General features: G+C 42.9%; 1 protein-coding gene across 2 annotated transcripts in view; it reads left to right on the top strand.

The window, feature by feature from the left end:
* Positions 1-19,072, top strand: part of znrf3 (zinc and ring finger 3) — a 66,064-nt gene that overhangs the window by 27,437 nt on the left and 19,555 nt on the right. For both annotated transcript variants that reach the window (XM_063490654.1, XM_063490655.1), the window contains exon 2: positions 7,623-7,745. In XM_063490654.1, coding sequence (XP_063346724.1) covers positions 7,623-7,745 — 123 coding nt within the window. The remainder of the gene's footprint in view (positions 1-7,622; positions 7,746-19,072) is intronic.

Below are 19,072 nucleotides of genomic sequence, written 5' to 3' on the forward strand. Positions count from 1 at the left end.
TACCACCAAAATAAAAGATGGCTAACTTGGCTAATTGTTCTTTTGGTCCCAGTGGAGAAGACAAAAGGGAGGAAGTCTTCATTATTTCAGAGGAGAAGCAGAAGGATCCCTTTACAGCGATAATGTTACAGGAGGAGGAGTGTCAGCCCCACCTGTATGGCCCTCCCAGATGCTCCACTGTAACTGGATCCCGCTCCCTCTCTCCTCAAGGCTACCAGCCCTCTTTGAAGTTATTTCTAGTGCTGGGAAAGAGAGGCAGAGAGGAATTGAGAGGGGCAAAGAGTGACTGTAAAAGGGGAGGTGTGTGTAGCGTTTTACTGGATGCATTTGAGTTTGTAAGTCTATTTGTGCATGCTATACATAGAAGGCTGCAATTCAAAACTCTTTCTCCTTTCTTGTGCTCACCCCCCCAGTGTGATCTGACATTGAACTTGTGTAGCGGGATCAGAAGACTCTCTGATGTATACTTTTGTTTAGCCACAGTCTGATGTACTGTGGAGCAAATTAAGTTCAAAATAAACCATAGCTACCACACACACACTTTGATGGATGCATTGAGTGGGTAGGGGTCATTATTTTGCCCCAGAACACTTTGACACTTGGACTGTATGCGCAAGGGATCGAACCACTGACCTTCCAATTAGCAGACAACCCACTCTACTTCTTCAGCTCCAGTCGCCCCAATTAATCAGCTAATTGGATTCTCAAGATCAGGGTTAACTTGCTCTAATTTTTCATGCGTAGCCAGATTTGTCCCCATCTAAGACTCACAGTTAACGTAACCTGTCTGCAGCTGAGGACGCTTAGTGTAAATCCTCCTGGTAAGGTCTCCGAGTGTCTGTTAAACATGCAGGTTTCAACCCGCACTAGAAGCTTAACCTCATAAAGCCTGAACTGAAGCGACTTGCATAAAGAGGTAGACTGCTTGCTTTACTCGGGGGGTTTTGGGTCATCTTTTGGATTAAGGCTCAGTGTCAGACTGATTGGCTTCCTCTGTGTGTCTAACGTGATGTCTGAGCTCCTCAGGGTTCATTCAATTTCTCTGTGAGTCAGTGGGGAATGCGTGATAATTAAATAGAGGTGATGTGAAGCAAAAAAGAAAAAAAAGAGGCATCTCACGTAAACAGATGACAGCTTGACCTTTTGACATTTGAATCTCAGTCAGATGTTACTTCTATGTTTTTCTTGCAGGTGCCTACTATAGGTCATATGAATGAAAACTGTGCCTTGCAAATGTCGTTAGTGTTCTCAGCTTGTTTGTTTTTTGTGTTTCTGTAAATGCTAACTTTTTAAGAGTGAGTTGGCTTTCATGAGTATTTGCGTTTCCCATTTATTTGAGCCGCATTGGCTCACAGGAACTGCAGCTCATATACTTCCACTTTTAATACGTTTACTGGAAGTCTGACCTGCATTTACTGGGACAGAGAGTTCATTTGTGGCCTTATGATTAAGAGCTGGTGTGCTTGTGTGTACACACACTTGCAGAAGACATCTGGGGGGGTAAAGCACCAGCGTGTTTCTAATTGGTTGAAGTCTCCTTCCACGTCTGGCTTGCAGGGGCGCTTGGGGGTGAAGTTGACTGCATCCTGACCACACCACAGTTTGAAGTGGCTGGTGGTGGAGCTGGTGCTATGTTGACATTGTGGTGGTTTGTGTGATTTGGCCCGGCTTGTTAGCTGGATGTTACACAATTGAGCATCCATGTTATGTGCTGGTTTGCATGAAGACTTTTGAAGTTGTTACTGAAAAATTTAGACTTGCTAATTTGGTTTACTTGGTAAAATCTTCAGTGGTTATGACTGCTGTTTTCCTGGAAAGACCTGGAAGATTTGAATGGGTAGATTTTAGAAAATCTGTAAGCTATAAATTAAAATTAGTTTAATTTAGTTGCAGAATCAGCCACCTTCATGCAGTAAGAGTGAGCTATAAATTCTATTATGAATACATGAGATTATTACTTTAATTGCTATATTCATGTTATTCCTTCATATTATGCAGTGTTGTCTTTAAAGGTAACAGTTTCTAATTTAAATACTCAATAAAAGGCTGTTAACTGTTATTGAGTAAAACCTTATGATATGATTCATGTAGTGTTTTTCACTGCTAGATACTGTGAATGTGTGCAGATGTACTGAGGCTCAAGGTTGTTTAACTGTGTGTGGAGCTTTGTGTGCGCTCTGCCTGTCTGGCTCTGGACATCCTGTTGCATTCCAGTCTGACTTAGCCATTTTCATGACTGTGTTTTGAGATTCTCAAAGACACCACAGTTCCCAGGGGAGAGTCTGTGAGCCGTGATTAGACATACCCACCTTGCCATCCCATCCCCACAACCCTCAACACAAGAAACCGGTGTGTTATTCCAGGAAGTTGACATTATTTTGGTAGTGATGGCGGTGAGGAGGATGAAGGGCCTGGCTGAGTCAAAGGCTCGGGGGCTGTGAGTGAGATGCTTTTCCACTGGAGTGAATAAGTCACCCCTTGGTCACCCCGATATGTTTCACGCTACAAACAAACCCCTACGCCTGTTCTCAAACAGTGAGATACGTAAACACATGCACGGCACCGGGGAAGCAGGTGGGTGCGAGGACTGGCTTCCTGCCCAGGTTTTTCTTCCTCTGGATTTTGTGTGCTTGTGAAATTGGTGCCAGCTCCTCTTCCAAAACTTTACAGGAGGAATCGGTAAACGAGAGATCTGCGTGGTTAATCATTTAGCCAGCTTCACGAACTTCAAATACAAACTGTCATGCACTTCCACTTTGTTGTAACCGAGGCTTATTGTCTGCGGCCTGTAGCTCATTAAAGGAAGTGTTGGAAATCAGATTGAGTAAAATATTGGTGTCAAGAACAGACAGTACATGCAAGTCTATAAACATGTATAGATCGGTTTAGCTCAGGGATCATCCTCTCCTACTTGCTTTTGATGTTTTTGGCTCCTGCCGTGTTGTAGTATGGATGGCTTGTTGTAATGCACAGCATGCTATGCACCATTTTCAAGCAAGTGCATCACTTTAAATAAACATGCAATTCAGCAGCTTCTTTTGGAATTTTAGATTCTGGTACCCTGTGAGCATCAGCTCCCCTCCAGTTCACAAGGCTTTCCTTGCTGGTGGTGCTAAAAGAATAATCTTTTTGAAGTTTGTGCTTTGTCGCAAAAAATAAAAAGCCTTTTATTTTTCCGTGTCAAAAATAGATTGGAAAGAGTTATAAGCAGGACTTTTTTTTTAATTTTTTTAAGTTGAGTTAAAGTGCTGATTATTACTTTTTATGTTGAGCATTCCTATTTTTCATCTTGTTAGGATACCAGAGGGAATGGAATTTGTAAAAAGCACATTAATACACAGCAGAGGGGAAAAAATGTAACTACCACTTTCACAGAAGCACAATATAGTGTGGCGAGGGCAAGGTAGGGCGACTGTCTTGGACGTGTAAGAGGGAAAAGGGGTAATGGGGGGCTGTAACCGGGGCCACCAATAATTTAGAAGGAGAGAGGGAAAAGGGGTGTGGCAAAGGGGAGGGGAGGGGAGGGAAGCGGGATGGGGGAAGCATCAGAAGTGGTTGTTGTACGATCAAAGGCTGAGCGAATTGTGTCACAGACAGAGTGGGAAGAATAGCATTGAGTGGTGTGACTTGCATTTTGATTTCCTTTGAGAGCTTGGGGGGGGGGTTGCGAGTGGTGATGGTGGGAGTTTTAAGGAGCACGGCTCTGTTTTGATCCCATTACCAACAGTTATCAGGTCACTTGTTTGACCATTAAGGATCTCTGAGTGAAAGATGATTGTGTGATGTTCTTATGAGTCATAATGTGTGAAAGTGTTTCAAAATATTTAGATGAAAATATGAAATGTATTCATCCAGTGCTGCTATAACAACCAGAGTGAACTGGTGCACTGCTACAACAAAGTTTGCGTCAATTTCCATTTTATACCAAAGTGCTGAATATTAACCATGTCTGCAGGTGGTTCTCCAGACAGAGGTGTAAGATTGGTCGGCGGGGGGGCGTAACTAGCTTGAGTGACAAGCCGAGTTCAAATCCCCGCCAGGACTTTATTGCGAGTGTGGCTTGTGTAACAAGATATTCATGTGAAAGGCTGCCTCCCCAAGGGGCAGGACAGATGGGGTAGAACAAGAGACGCCCCCTTGTGGTACTTAGGGAGTGCCTTATGCCTTTCCTCCAAACCTGGGGTACGAAGCAACGGAGCAAAGTGGAGCACTTCGGTGCTTCCAGCAGGCTGAGCTGGTTTGATTTTTGGGGCCTTGCAGGGAAAGCTAGCAGTTGGAACACAAGAGAGAACAGTCTCTGTCTTATTGTGTGTTCGTGGAACTGCGCGTGTGCGTGAACGCACGTTTGCATATGTGCTCGTTAATCTTTTGTCTGCTCCGCCAGTAGCTGTGACCCACTTCGCAAGATCACCTCTCATCTCTCATCCAAGTCCGAGCTCCTTTTCCTTTTGCTCCCCATCCCCACATCCATCAACGCATATACGTCAACATCAGAAAAAAAAAAGTCCCTGTGGTGGAGATAATGGTGCAATGGCCAGCCTCTAAAATAACAACATGGTGCACAACAACAACACTGTCCCATTTGGAGTCCAAGTGCCCCCGCACAATGGCCTAGTGTTTAGGGACCAGGGGCGCAGGCGGGGCTCCCCACCACCATCCAAGCTGTTAGACAAGCCGGAGAGAGAGGTCATAATCACAGTGCAAGCAGGGCTACGCTTCCCGGTCCTCATGTAGATCCACCACAACACTATCTCTGCGTCTTTCCCATCTGCACGCTTGCACCTTATCTACCATAACATCTAAAATGTTACCTTAGTTGACTGCAGTGTGCGGTATGCACAGAGCAGATGAGATGGTATGATTTGTACAGTGATGACATGTGGAGGGGGGCAGGTCGGGAGATGCTGGTTGAATGGAAAACTTACCAAGTTAAGCACTTTAATCTTTGTCTTTTCCTTCAATTTTGCCATCCTCCAAAAGCTGAGAGGGAAAATGTGCTTTAAAATTATCATACCAAATGTGTATGTAATGTATACCTGCTTCGCCTGCCTGCTCCTGTCAGCCTAAGGCAAATGGTCGACCCGAGCAAGCTTTGCTCTACAACGAGAGAAAGGGCAGCTTTGAAAATCTGTTTTATGTGAAATCAGAAAGACAAGGTGACTGCATCCTGTGGATGTGTAAAAAGGTGTTTTGAGTCAGGAAAGCCTCGCTTGGTGATGACTTTTTATGTGTTGCAAGAATGATCCACTTGTTTCAAAGGGTTGTGATTGAATGTTGGAGCTTAAGCTTTCATGTTTGAGCACACGTACTTTTGTCTGTGTGTGGGAGGTCTGAGGAGGAGGAGGAGGATTCAAGGATGAGGATTTTTTTTCCTGTAAAGGTGTAATTCAGGCTATAAGAGAGAAAACACGTGGAAGAGTAAGTGTATGTAGTATGAAAGGAGACTTATACTTACTTTCTGTCAAACATGTTAACAATGGTAGACACTTATGCTAAAAATGGCCAAAGTTTCAAATGAGTTCAGCTGATGTACAAGTAATGATTAGAAGCCTAAATCAGGCTTCAGATTGCTCTAAAGTCCCCCAAAATTATATCATGATATGCTAATTTCATGGTGTAAACATGTCGCCCCGTTAGGCAGTGGATTATGCTCACATGGGTCATGTAGAATGAGGTTAATAAAGTTGTGAAGTTGAAGTTTTGTAGTTTTGTATTTTGTCATATCGTAAAATTTATCGTTATCGTGAGAATACTCTGAAATTTCATGATATTCTGTTTGGGCCATATCAACCATCCCTAAAGTTAATCATCAAAAGTTACTTTAGTACAATCTAGGAATACAAATAAGGAGCATAAATTGAGCATATTAGGTTTTTCTAAATGTAATTCTAACCTTGATACCTCAAAAAGCAAATGATTTCTGCTGTCTGCTTTCGTGCTATTAAAGCCGATGCCTCTTATTCAGATTTCCTCCCTAAAGGCAGAAAGAGAAGATGCTACCTTGTGGAGCTCTAGCATGACGCACGTTGTCCACATTCCTTTCCTGTGACTCGAACTTAGTCCACTTGATTTGCATTTGACCCCATTACTATTAGCTAAGTCCTCCCCCAAAACCCCTTCAGGTCAGGGGCTTGACCTCTCAGGGTTGTGGAACTGAAGTGACTGGGCACTTTCTGAATTTCTCTTCAATTGGCCTGCTGCACAACCAACCTGCTCCCTCTGCGATGAAGTGGGGTTCAAAGGTCAGGGTTCACCAGTGGAAGAAGGGTATCTTGGGTCATCAGCAGTAGCCCCCGGCCCAGAGTAGCCTAAGGCTCGGCGCCACAGCGCTCACAGATTGGGGTGCCGTGGTCACTGGGTTAATACGAAAGCGGCCTGCAGGTCATTTGGCCCAGTTCTAATGCTAATACGCGAGCTTGTCTTTGCTGTGTTGCCAAGGTGGGGAATTGATCCAGGATTTTGGTGACTCCACTTGGTTACAGTTTTCAATCCGATTTTTTTCTTTCTTTTTTTTTCTTTTTCCTGATAATTACAGCCTGACAGTCATGGCTGTCCTCTAGCCATTCCTTTTTTGGTTTCTTTATGTTTTGTCCTGGAGAGCTTTTATATTTTTGTGGGTATGTGAAGAAAAAAAAGGACACTTAATAACACATAAAATGTAATAAAAATATAATAACCTGTAATTACACGCTTAGAATGAATTTGTTTTTTTTATTGTTATCTTTTAATTTTCCTCATGACGTACACATCTTTTGGGAGTGCATTCTAGCACATCCACAAGATTGGTGATTAGATTAGCTTTTAGCCGTCTCCTGATGTCAAACTGTAGAACAAAATTTGTTGTTTTGTTTTGTTCTTATTCTTTGAAAATCTTCCGCTTTGCATTTTTCCAACCTTCTTCATCAATCAGTGATTTATGCCCTCCTTTATATGTAAACTATGTGTATGTGCTTGCTCTGCAAAGCAAAGAACTGGTGCATATTAGTGACCTTGTGTATGCGTTGACACCTGATAGACAGTGTTTGATGCTGCTCGAAGAAAATGTCAACATTCACTTTCCAATTTAAGAAGAGAAGATACAATGTAACCAGTCACTGTGCATGTATGCACAAGCACAATAGAAATGGCAGCAGCATTAATCATTTCCAGCAGTAACAATGGTAGTAGACTTAATGCACCTTTCCCTAAGTAGAAATTCAGTAAAAATGTGCCTGATCAGCAGATCCATGAAAGCACATAAATCCTGATTTTGCTTATGTTGCTGCTGTTCTTTAAAAGGTCCTCTGTATGTTTAGATTCTGGATAAGTTAAGCACACAGAGAATAGCTCAGATGCCTAATGCTTTTAAATTTCATCATAGGTTAAAAGAACATTATATTCCCTATAAATATGAGGAATGCATCCAAGAGATATTTGTGCAGCTTTAAGCTTGTAATTTACCTCTTTGTGAGTCAAATTCAGAACATGGGGATGCCAAGACCCTGAAACTTGATACATCATGTATGTCGGATGCACATTTTATTTTTTATTCTTGAAGGTTGCACATTCTCACTTTTCTAATGTGATGCTAGCTCCGTAGCATAGAGACAAATATTTATTTCTCCATCTTATTGTCTTTCCAGATGCATCCTTTGGGACTATGTAATAATAATGATGAAGAGGACCTATACGAGTATGGCTGGGTTGGTGTGGTGAAGCTGGAGCAGCCGGAGTTGGACCCCAGTTGTCTCACGGTGCTTGGAAAGGTAAAGAACTGCTTTTTTATGTTTTCAAGTTTCCGTTGTGCCACCGTATTAGTTTCTGAATTTGCCTTTTGTTTCCCGTTAATGTACATCCAATGACTATCCTTTCAGAAAGTTAATATATTACAGCACCTTGCTCTTTACTGTGCTACTGCAGGTTTGTTGAACCATGCAATAAAATGAAAATCAGCATTTAACAATGCAGGTGAGTCACTTTGACACTGTAATTCACTGTAAATTAGAAGCTAGCAATACTCTTTGATATTCAGAGCCCAAAAAAACACCTTGAATTTTGCCATCTTGGGGCACAAATATCTAATAATCTGATTACTATTTGCCTAAAATTACAATAGATAGTCACCTGTCAACATGCGAGTAAAGAAAAGTTATTTCCTTGCATTTGATGAAAATCCCTTTAAGGGTTTAGCTTTGATATAGTGCAGTCACTGAGACAATTCATGGAAGGATGGTTTAGTTTTATTTTGCTTCTTACTTCCCACTGTGGTCAGAACAAGAGTGCAGTGATCCCTCCCCAATCCCTATCCTCCCGCCCTCCCTTCCTCCAGTGCCCAGACACCTCCAGTGGTATTTTATCGTGCTTTAATTAAGTGTTCCTCTTAATGGAATGTACCAACATTCCCCAGAGGATGAAGTAAGGGAGTGTTGTCCATAGTCTCATTTATCCTGTACATTCCTGGTGACAGAAAGAGAGCAGCCATTCATAATATCAGAAGCCCGCGTGCCATATAAACATCCTAATGGTGCACTTTGTTTGATGATGGTTTCTAGCTACATACACTGAGACCTGAAAACTAATGTTATGCTCAAAACTCATTAACTGGATTTCATTAGCTAAATAGTCCTTATCGTGGCGACGTGCCCACGCTTGAGTTTCAGCAGCACAAGTGGAAGAAATGGCACGTGAATAATACATTTAAACAGATGGTAAAACAGACATGTTTTCAGTCTATCAGATTTTTAATGGTAGGTAGTAGGCTAGAAGTACAAGCAAAAACCTGACAAGGTCACCAACATCAGTCATTTCCCCTCCTGGTTTTTGATTCTGGCAGTTTTCTATAAACGCAAAGCTGAATGTGTGTTTGTATTTTCTGTAAGCATACGAATCATGTCCGTATTATTAGATCAGCAATTTAATACAAGCAGGTGCATTTTAAGAAGGAAGAGAGCGATTCGGAACAAGGTTGATAGTTTTTGTTCAGTCGTTCCCGTCAGCTTATTCCTTTATACCATGTTTAAAAGAAAAAATAAAAACACAGGAGAGACGGGATGAATGGAGGATACAGTACGCACCAGTGTCAGATTCAGATGCACTATGTTGTGGTCTTAGCCAACTGAGCCACGGGGACACCCCAAGTTAGAGAAACCCACACCTTCCGCTTAGTGGACCAGGTCAGAGCTGAGTCCTAATGAGCTGGCCATTTTTATACATTCTAGATCTGATCTTTTGCTGAGGGACACTGTAGCGGTGATGGCAAGAACTTTGGCCTGTGACCTTTTGGCCTCTAGCCAGCCTCCCCAACTTCTAGGTCACTCTTGTTTCCTCTGTGTGTACTCAGCCAGGACTATAATTAGAGGAGGGAAAGCCCATTGTTGCATCTTGACAAACCCTCGCCTGGGGCCTGAACACAGCTGGGTGCTTTGCGTTGGCACAAACGCTTTTGCCAGGCCAGACAGTCCAGTGTTTACCCCCTACCAGTCTGCTCCCTCTGCCCGACCAGCCAGCCAGACCACCAGGCCGCTATGCGCCCAGCCCCATTCCGGATACGATGCCCACTCCTGCACGCTCACCCCGCCTGGCCTGGCCTCGTGCTCGGCAGCCCCCACCCTCCTCCCGCCCTACCAGACTGGCCCCTGACTGAACCCAAGTGTGCTTTACTGCCACTTTGCCACCAACAGTGTCAGGGTCTTGTCTGGTCAATTTAGATTCCATTCAATTACAGAAACCTAGCGAAAAACACAAAACAGAGTTGCAAGACGGAAAAAAAATAGTGTTTACTCTAATCCACGTCTAAATATAAAGTGTCTGGGAACACTGGGCCCCCAGCTGTGCTTCGGAGCTGATCAACACTCACTGATGGGCATTCCCTCCTCTGTTTAGGGTTGGCTGAATTTGAGGAAGGGGCTTGCATCGTCGGGTCCTTATGATCATTCCGACAGTTTTAAAAGCAACATTTGATCAAGAAAACATTTCTGAGACCTGATGAATCCAGCAGTAGGGACAGACTGATGTTCTAGTGCTATGCTAAATGTTTAGTGCTGTAAAGTCTCGTTCTTGGTTTGGATTGTCTTTAGTTGGAGCTACACAGGGCATTGCTCCTCTGTGCTTTTGTGATTTGTACTCGGTTATTCAGCTAAGTGGCACAGGGATGTCGGGTTGAGCTCATTATTGTAGAGAACTGCTCTGACAAATAAAATAATCGCACTAGAGGAAGACACAGGAAAAGGGGTCGGTCATTCCAGCCTCTGAAGTCCATGTGCAAACTTCACTAAAGTGCTGGTGTGTCATATATATGTACACAGTTTTTTCCTGCACTTCCTGTCTGGTTCCTGTGAGAGCTCCAGGACTATAAAACCTCTGACCTCAGTGTGCCACAGCACTAGAGCCCCTCCCCATAACAGCAGGAGAACTGAGAGCAAATCAGCTCTCACTGTAGTGTTTGATGTGTTCTTTATCAGATTTGGCTAAAAAGTGCATTTGTCTCGTTTATAGTGTCCTATGTCCGAAGGCCTGCCCTGTTGCTTTCACAGCGCCGTCTCTGTAACTCCAGCTTATCAACCCTTAGCTTTCTCTGGGGTGTTTGTAAATGTTGTAAATCATGCTTACAGCTCTGCACACATGTATCCTCTTTCATGTTGAACTATTTATTGCAGTCAGTTACATATTCTTGGTTGTCATTTCCTCCTCGCTGCTCGACTTTCTCAGAATTGACCTCCCTCCCGTCTTCGCTACGCTGTCTGTTCACACGCATTCACTGCAATTTTTGGCAGCTCCTCTGGAACATGAAATCATGCCACTGGCCTTTATTGGGGGCGCAGACCCGTCGGTGTCTTTGTTGCAGTGCCAGCAAGAGATCTCTTCTTCCAGTGCTACAGTGCGAGTCCAGTGCCCACTGGACTCGCACTCGGGGCGTTAGCATGCCGGCTTTCCTCGTTTCATCCCGCCCGAGTGTTCATGACATAAGTCCCCATCCCTGGAAGCTAGGAGAGGGAGGGCAGGAGAGTGTATTGGCAGAAAATGAAGGTAAAGAGTTCGGAGACTTGGTGTCTCAAAGAGATGACCTGGGTGAATGTGTCTGTTTGGTAAGTGGGTGGTTGGGGTTTGCATTTAGCATGGTATATATATATATATATTTTTATATATGCACATAAGTAGCAAAATGGAACCTGTCCTCCCACACGGCCCTGCTGCTTGTGAAAAGCAAGACTTTTGGCTGGCATAGCATGTAAATCTCCCTGGTATGTGCTTGTTGTGTGTGGCCTGGTGCTGGCCTTAACCAGCTTGTCTCTGAACCATGATCAGTTCCACCTTAAACGCCAGCCAAAAACAACAGTTCATCGCAGCGGAGCGCGACTGGCCATGAGATCGGCCGCTACAAAGCACTTAAAAATAACTAGAGCAACAAGAAAAGTTTCGAGACCTTTACTGACATATCCTCCCCGAAATAAAGCCAGCTACTTTAAAGTTTTTGCCAGAGGCATACCACCATAAAAAGTGTATCCTGTGTGGGCAGCTCTGTCTTTGACACACACACAAGCTTCATCTTAAAACAGCAGTTTCTCTGGAACAATGTGAGCGGGCAGAGGAGTGTGTCCTTTTCTACTGTGGTCCTGAAGTTGGCACTGTGGGACAGCAGGCCAGAGCAAACAGCTGCTGAGTCTTAGTGCTAAGTGGCTCTTGGACTCTAACTGTGTCTGGCATCTCAGCCAGAGCTGCAGAGAGGGTGTAGTGTGTGTGTGTGTGAGACGGCAAGGAATGATCGGGATATGGAAAGTGCACGAGGGCTACAAGAATGATGTGCATCTGAGGAAAAGGGGAGAGATGGGCATTAAAAAGAAAGACATGGCTACAGACAGATGAGTGCGATATTGCTGGCGACTGGCTCATAGCCTGTGGCCACATTAGCCATCCTAGACGCTATAGTTTTACACACTTTACTGTTAGAGGTCATCCCGAGGCCACGGCAATGCCAGTAGGGTGTCATGCCGCAGTCCGTGTGGTAAAGAAGCTTACATGCTGGATTGAACTGGCTCTATGTGGCCTTGTTTTCAGACTTTTTCATATGAATACTGTCTGATCAGTGGGTGTATTTGTGAATGTGTGCACGCTGTGGCTCATCCGCTGTTTATCAGTGTGGACATGGAGACCTAATGGGCTGGCAGATCAGCTTGTGTTTTGATGAAGATGGCTGAATGACTCACTTTCTCTAATGATTCTCTTCTCACGCCATTTTTTTGCCTTCTTCATTTCACTCCTTCTGTCATAGAAAAGACCTTCGTGAACAGAAAGAAGGAAAATTGCTGCATTTCTACGCTTCGCGTTCTCCCGAGTGTTTTGTTAAATTGCAATTGATCTGCAACTTGCACAGGGACCGTTCAATATTGACGAAGCTTGTCTTTTTGTTCAAAGTTTTTAAAAGAACTCTTTTCTCAGAAGATCCATAAAGATGCATGATATCGATGAAACAATTTTCCCCTGAGATTGTGCTAAAACTTACGGGGCTTATTCCCGTTCAGTTGAATACCGCAAACCGAAAGCCAGTCTTTTTGTTTAAATCTAAGCCGTTAACTCTGGCGACCCCAGTATGAAAAAGAATTGAAGGCTAATATTCACAAACTTCTTAAACTTGTTGAGTTTTCACCTAACTTTAGGAATTAGCTTTTTTTGTCACTGAAACACGTTTTTGTCAAATTCGACGGCTTGCAATTAGAAACAGTTTCCACACATTTGAATGCAGATACAATTCTATCTGAGACTTCAAGTGATTGAAATAATAGCCAGGTGATCACTCAGGACTTAGTGTTCTGTGCAGCCTTATTAGCTCTTAGAAACAAATCATGAAGTGGCGAAAGAAAGGTTCTAGATCTGAAAGGAAATACTTGATGAACTTCTTGTTACCCTGATGGGGTGAAATGCACACACTAACTCTTTAGCTTTCTCTCCACCTGGCCCTCGCCCTAAGCACTCTGCGCAAACACTTTCAAACGCGGCAGCGCGGAGGGAGGGATAGAAAGAGAAACTGAAAAAGAGAGGAGGAGCAGCAGGGAGAGAAGAAAGGGGGAGGAAAAAAGAAATCTTGTGAAGCATGGAGCACTCAGGGGCCTGCCTCTTGGGTGCTTCTTTCATGTTTGTGTGCGCCTCAACTTGCTGATATTATCTTGGCCGCTCTTCTGGGTGGGGTGTCAGGAGAGGTTTCCACTGTGACCAGGCAGGAGCCTCTCTCTCTTTCTCCCTCTTATCTGTTTTTAGCCCCTTTTCAGACTCTTTTCTATTAACCTGACATCTTCTGAACATGGTGGATTTATATCTGAATGAGCGCCTGAGTCACTTTTCTGGAAATGTCATGGCCGCAGTCTTACGCGGCCTGAGCAAACTTTTTTTTAGCATATGCATATGAACATTTAGAATCTATCAACATGGGATTTTTGGTTCTGAAAGCTTTTTGATTTCCAGTTGTAGTTTACCTGTAGTCAGATATTTGGTTGTGTGCTGGTTACACTTGCAGAAATACAATCATCAAGCCATCTGATATTCCTTAAAAATAACCTAGCTTTTAATTAGCTTTTAAAAGTGATCTGCATTAGTAAACATTGACCTTTAGATGAAACAGGAAGTCATTAGTCTCATATCTGTCCCAAAATAAGAACCGTTGCCAATTCAGGGTAAGGCTTCATACCTGGAAGTGCAAGAAGAACGATCCCCTTTGCAGCCTGTGCACAAGTTGCAAAGGCAGCACAGACAGCAAGAACCTGCTCTTAGTAATAACGGTGCAAAGAATGAAGTTTTGAAAGCATTCAAAACTGCGGTGACCCTACAGAAGAGTGAAATGTGTCCATTGCACACATGCCAAAAAACATGCACGTAAAATTTTGCTCACTTGTGTTGGAAAGTTGATTAAAGCTGTAAAATAAAAATGACAAGTTAGAAATGTGATCGGCAGCAAGCAGGCACTTTAGTGGACCGATGAAGCAAGCTGAGCTTTAAGTCTCCTCTCTAAAAAGGGCCTATGTCATGTGACATTCTGTAGACTGTATACTTTCCAAGCCTTTTTTTTCCTGTTTGCATTCAAACCACTAATAATGGTGCAGTTTCCAGTGGCCAGTAAATAGTAATGCAGCATCACCTTTTTATTGCAGTCTTTTATTTTCTTGCAGTCTTGTTCCAACCTCCTTATTTTCTACCTACAGTTCCTCACTGTGTGTGAATGCCTAGTAGCAAGGTGAAGTGAACTCGGAGAGTTTTTTTTCTAATGTATTTCACTCCGATGATTGAATTTTACATATAGACTCAGTGTAGCCTTGACTTCACTATCAGTTCTGTTCTGTATGTTTTGCTCCTTTTTCTGAGGCTAACATTAAGAGCTGCTGTTTACAAGGCTAATCTTTTACCAGTGTTGCACCACTCAAAGTTCCTCCTATATTGAGGAAGTACTTCCAATTTAGCTTATAACTCATAATAAAAGACCCTGTAAATAAAGCTCCTAAAATCACCCTGGCTCCCATTTTATGCAGGCCACAGGAAAAAAGAGGGTACTGTCTTCAACCTTTACTGGAGCTATAAAAAAAGGGTGTGTTGGAATACTCACCCATCTTCCTTCAGTTTACCCCCATCACCCCCTCCCAAGTAAGTCTCTCCCCTAAATCACTACTTTGCCGTGTTTCACGGCACTTGGAGGGACCCGGGGTCCCACTGCGCTCGTTTCCATGGTCACTGGGAAGCTCCTTGTGTCATGTGGCTCAAAGTGAGCCGTCCCTGGACCGAATTACCCAGCTTTCAATGGGAGGCCAAATGACCATTATTAGACTTCACAGCTAAGGCCTCTATTTAAAGAGAGAAGAAAGGAGCCCTGGGGACTTAAGATGAGAGAGAGATGGAGGGAGAGAAAAAGAAAAGATGAGGCAGGGGGGCAGAGAAATAAGGGGGGAGGAAGAGAGGAGGGGAGAAGAAAGTGCATTTAGCTCTACTATGGATGTTTCTTTTTATTTTCTCCACCTTTACACTGATTTTTGATCTTTATCACAATTGTTACTTAAAAGTCTGACAACAGCCTGAGCTTAAGCTGTCTTGTCTGTCAGACAGTGAGCAAAAAGACGAAAGAAAAGATGAGCCATGGAAAAACTAAGTCTTAGAAAAGATAGGACCAGACATCCACCCACGTCAAGCAAAGCCCTGTCTTTTCTCCCTTCATCTCTAAGCCTGTTGCTTTGTATGGGAATGTGCTTGTGTGCGTGAGAATCCTCGTGTCCCGTGCGCCTCGCTGTGTATGTCAGGGCCGCGTTGTCTGTATGGCTCGAGCCCATGGCCTGGCACAAAAGCTGGAAACTGAAGCCCCGAGGTCCCACACAGCTAATCTGATGCCTCTCCCTGCTATACATGACTCCTCGACTGAAGGGTTAGCGGGGGTGAAAATGGCATCCTGTTCTTGTGGTTCAAACTTTCTTTCATGCTTTGCCAGAGAGGCATGGTTAGGTCCAGCACAAGGAGATGGAGAAGAAGTGATGTGTGCCTAAGCGAGAGTGTGTGTGTGTGGGTTGATGCATGAGTGTCATCGGAGCTGGTCGTGCCCTCAGACAGTGAGGTAATGGAAGAAGAGAAAGAGAAACATGTAGATAGGGAGGGGATATTGAATGGGAATGCACCTAGTAGATTCTGGGTAGCACATTAGTATTGTTTACTGGAGACCAGTATAACAATAAAGATGTAACATCTGGATAAGTGATTACATGCTGCAAGAAGAACTTGAAGAAGAAAGTCAGTGAAAAATTTAACGGATAAATATAAGGAATACAAATTTATCTGTAAAATTTTTTTTACAAAATAGAGGTAACTCAAAAACAAGGTGTGTGTGATCCAGAAATGGATTTGTTGACCAAAAGATGACTTGCTGAGAAATGACAGTGTGAGGTGTTTTATTGCAGTAATAGCTGAATAAACGCACCTTTATATGGAGGCATTAAGGTCATGCAATATAAAGGTTGGTCAAATCCTATTTGCAGCAGGTCCTGTGTTCTAGTTTCAAGTCCAGTGTCTTCATATAAATATTTTTTAGAAGCCCACAACAAGTAAAATCTAGTCATGAGAGGAAGAAAAGACTGGAAGAAGAAATAAAACTGCTTTTTTTTATGTTTTCCAGTGCCATCAAACATCTCACGAGTCCTTAGATTTTTGTCTTGAGGTTTGTAAGCTGTGTCCCAGATTACTTAAAAGGAAAATTTTACATATCAAAAAGGATCTTGGAGTGAAACTGCATATGTGAAAATAGTTGTATCAAGACTTTTCCTTATTATAATTATCTCTTCTCTACTCCATTTGGAGGATACATGCAGTTGATGCCTTTTCAGTGTCGCAGCTAAGCAGACAAGTCTGTGTGGTCACATTGTATCCCAATTTAAAGAAGAATTGTATTCTTCTTTATTCTACATAATCAACCACAGTCATCCTCCTCTGCTGACCCACTGTTAGGCTTTATAGTGGGGGAAGAAAGGAACAGTGAAAAAAAAAAAAAAAAAAAAAAAAAAGGAGGATGCAAAATAAGGGGAATAGGGCCAAGTCCTGACCCGCTCTGCTGTTTGCCCAGGGAAAGAAGAGAGCAGGCAATGGCAACACCCCCAACCAGCAGGAGGATAGCGTATTACAAGAAAGAGAAGCAACAGCGGCGGTGTCTCTTTCAAGCATGCAGGGGCATGGTCTCCTAAAGCAGCGTCGAGTCAGAGATTAGAGAAAAACCGTATAACTGGAGACGAATTACAGGAAGGGGAGAAGTAGCAGTTTAGTGAAACGCCTCAACTTGACTGAAATAGTTGCATTTTAAACATTGTGCAAGTTCACAATATAGCAGCGTGGACACTGGGGACGGCAAATATCGTGCTGTTGCTGTTTTGTTTTGTAGAAGAAAAAAAAAAAACCAAATTTCGGCACAACAAATTGATTCAATCACAATAAACTAGGCATAGTCTCAGAGGTGCTGTAAATGTCCATTCTTTCTAATGCCAGCAGGGGGCGACTCCTCTGCCTTACTGACTTTAAAGATGTCTATTGAAAAACAGCCGTACTTCTTTACTTCATGTACAGCCCTGTTAAACGCTTGACCAGTAAGTTTATGATTTCAATCACTAGTTTTAAATCTTTTTCAGTCCATCACGATATTCATTTTGTAAATTAGGGTTGCATTTTGCATAAAATAGATAACAAAGGATGACAAGCTTCAGGGCATTTATGGTGGCTGCCTTGCGACTGACGAGATGCCACCATGTTTCGTTGTCATCTGTGGTTTGTAAAAAACACTGGTGTAACTGTAGCTACATCCATGTTTTATAGACACCTGCGTCAGCTGCGTATGGCAGGTACACCTGTATGTGTTGTGGTTAGCAGCTAGCCCGGGAGCTAGAACTAGATGTTTTTCTCTTTTGTTTTCAGCTGAAAAAGGCTGTTGACTAAGCGAGAGCTTTGGCCGTCTTTTTCAGCTGCGTCTCACGTGCGGTTGATGTTACAGCTGTTGCAATCAATAAAGCTGTCTACACACTGTCTAACAGTTTATTCATTCATATTATACTCTGATTAGCCACAACATTAAAACCACTGACAGGTGAAGTGAATAACCTTGAATTTACATTGATGTTAGTTGACATGTACCACCCATTGGAACAATGCTGCAGACCAAGCACGCCCCGCCCAGAGCAATGGCACACCTCAATGGCGGCGGCATCCCCCAGCAAGACAATAGAAAAAATGATTTATAAACAGAATCAGTTAATGACATTTTTTTAAAAAAGGATAAAAAGTATTTTTCAAAGCGATCACCTAAACCCGCCTGACCTTCTGTTTTAATATTTAACTTTGTTAGTTTGAGGTCAGTATCCTTGGCAGTCAGAGAGAAACACTAGTATTGATCTGTTATGTGCCAAGAGCCTTGCAGGAAGGAAAGCACAAATGTAGTGTGTCATCCCAGGGCTTCTTTAGTTTCATCTGACAGCTCTCGTCAGTTCTTCTGCCTTTGAGTGTTCGTTAAAAGTCTAATATGAGAATTTAAAAAAATTCTTTAAACCCTTTCAAGAAGCTATAATCTAACTTGTATCATAAAATCACTCTTGCATTCATTAAAGTTCTGTGAGGCTGATTAAAATGATGGTATTCAGGGGGGTGAAAAGGCTTTTTGAATGATGGAAGGCCAAATTAACAATCAGTAATACTAGTAAAATCCCACCAATGAATAACAAGTGGGATTATAGTCCGTCTTTTCTAGTCATGACTTCTCCCACTTTGGCCCCAACGGCTTCTTTTTAGACACTAGGTGGAGAAGAAGCTTTTGAAAAGTAGTGTTCTTGTTCCTAGCCGGATGCTTGTTTATTTTCCTGTGAATCACAAAGGGCAAGAAACCAAAACCGGTAAGAAAACAACATGGGAGGGACGGAGAGGAAAAGTGGAGGAAATTTAATTAGCGGTTGTCCATTCCTCCGGTCTCAATGTTTGGTCTCAGCAGGGCAGAGCAGTGGGCAGCGGGAGGAGAGAAGACTAAAAAGCATCTTGATTAGCGGCAGTCTCAGTCAGTGCATTTGCATCTGTGTGTGTGTGTGTGTGTGTGTGTGTGTGTGTGTGTGTGTGCGCGTGCCTGACACCACAGGACATCAAACCACAGGGAGAGATGGGAAACGCTGTCTGTGGTGCAAAACAGGCAAAGACGAGCTTGTGTATTTTTATATACAGAGAGAGATAAAAATGCGACGTATTCCGCGAAAAGTTCGAGTTCAGTGATTGCGCTTCATCCATCATTTGTTGTTTACTGTGCCTTCGGAACGCACATAAGAAAACCGAACCATTGCTCAAATTTCCCGCCAAAATAAATGTAATTAAAAAGAAAAGCAAGGATAAAACGAGGGCCATATTCAACTCGATGCTTCATGAAAGTCTCTCATTTTGTAAAAACCACAGTGTATCCTAAGAAATCTTTCTTTTTGCCCACATGATGACAAGATAATGATATTTCATTGTCTTTTTTACATAATTCTGATCGAGGCTTTCTGTTAAAACAGTTTTTTTTGTTTTGTTTTGTTTTGGTTAATTCAATCTGCTATCCGTGTTCAAAACAATTGCG

The sequence above is a fragment of the Pelmatolapia mariae genome, linkage group LG12 (genome assembly GCF_036321145.2).
Source record: "Pelmatolapia mariae isolate MD_Pm_ZW linkage group LG12, Pm_UMD_F_2, whole genome shotgun sequence".
Taxonomy (NCBI): Eukaryota; Metazoa; Chordata; class Actinopteri; order Cichliformes; family Cichlidae; genus Pelmatolapia; species Pelmatolapia mariae.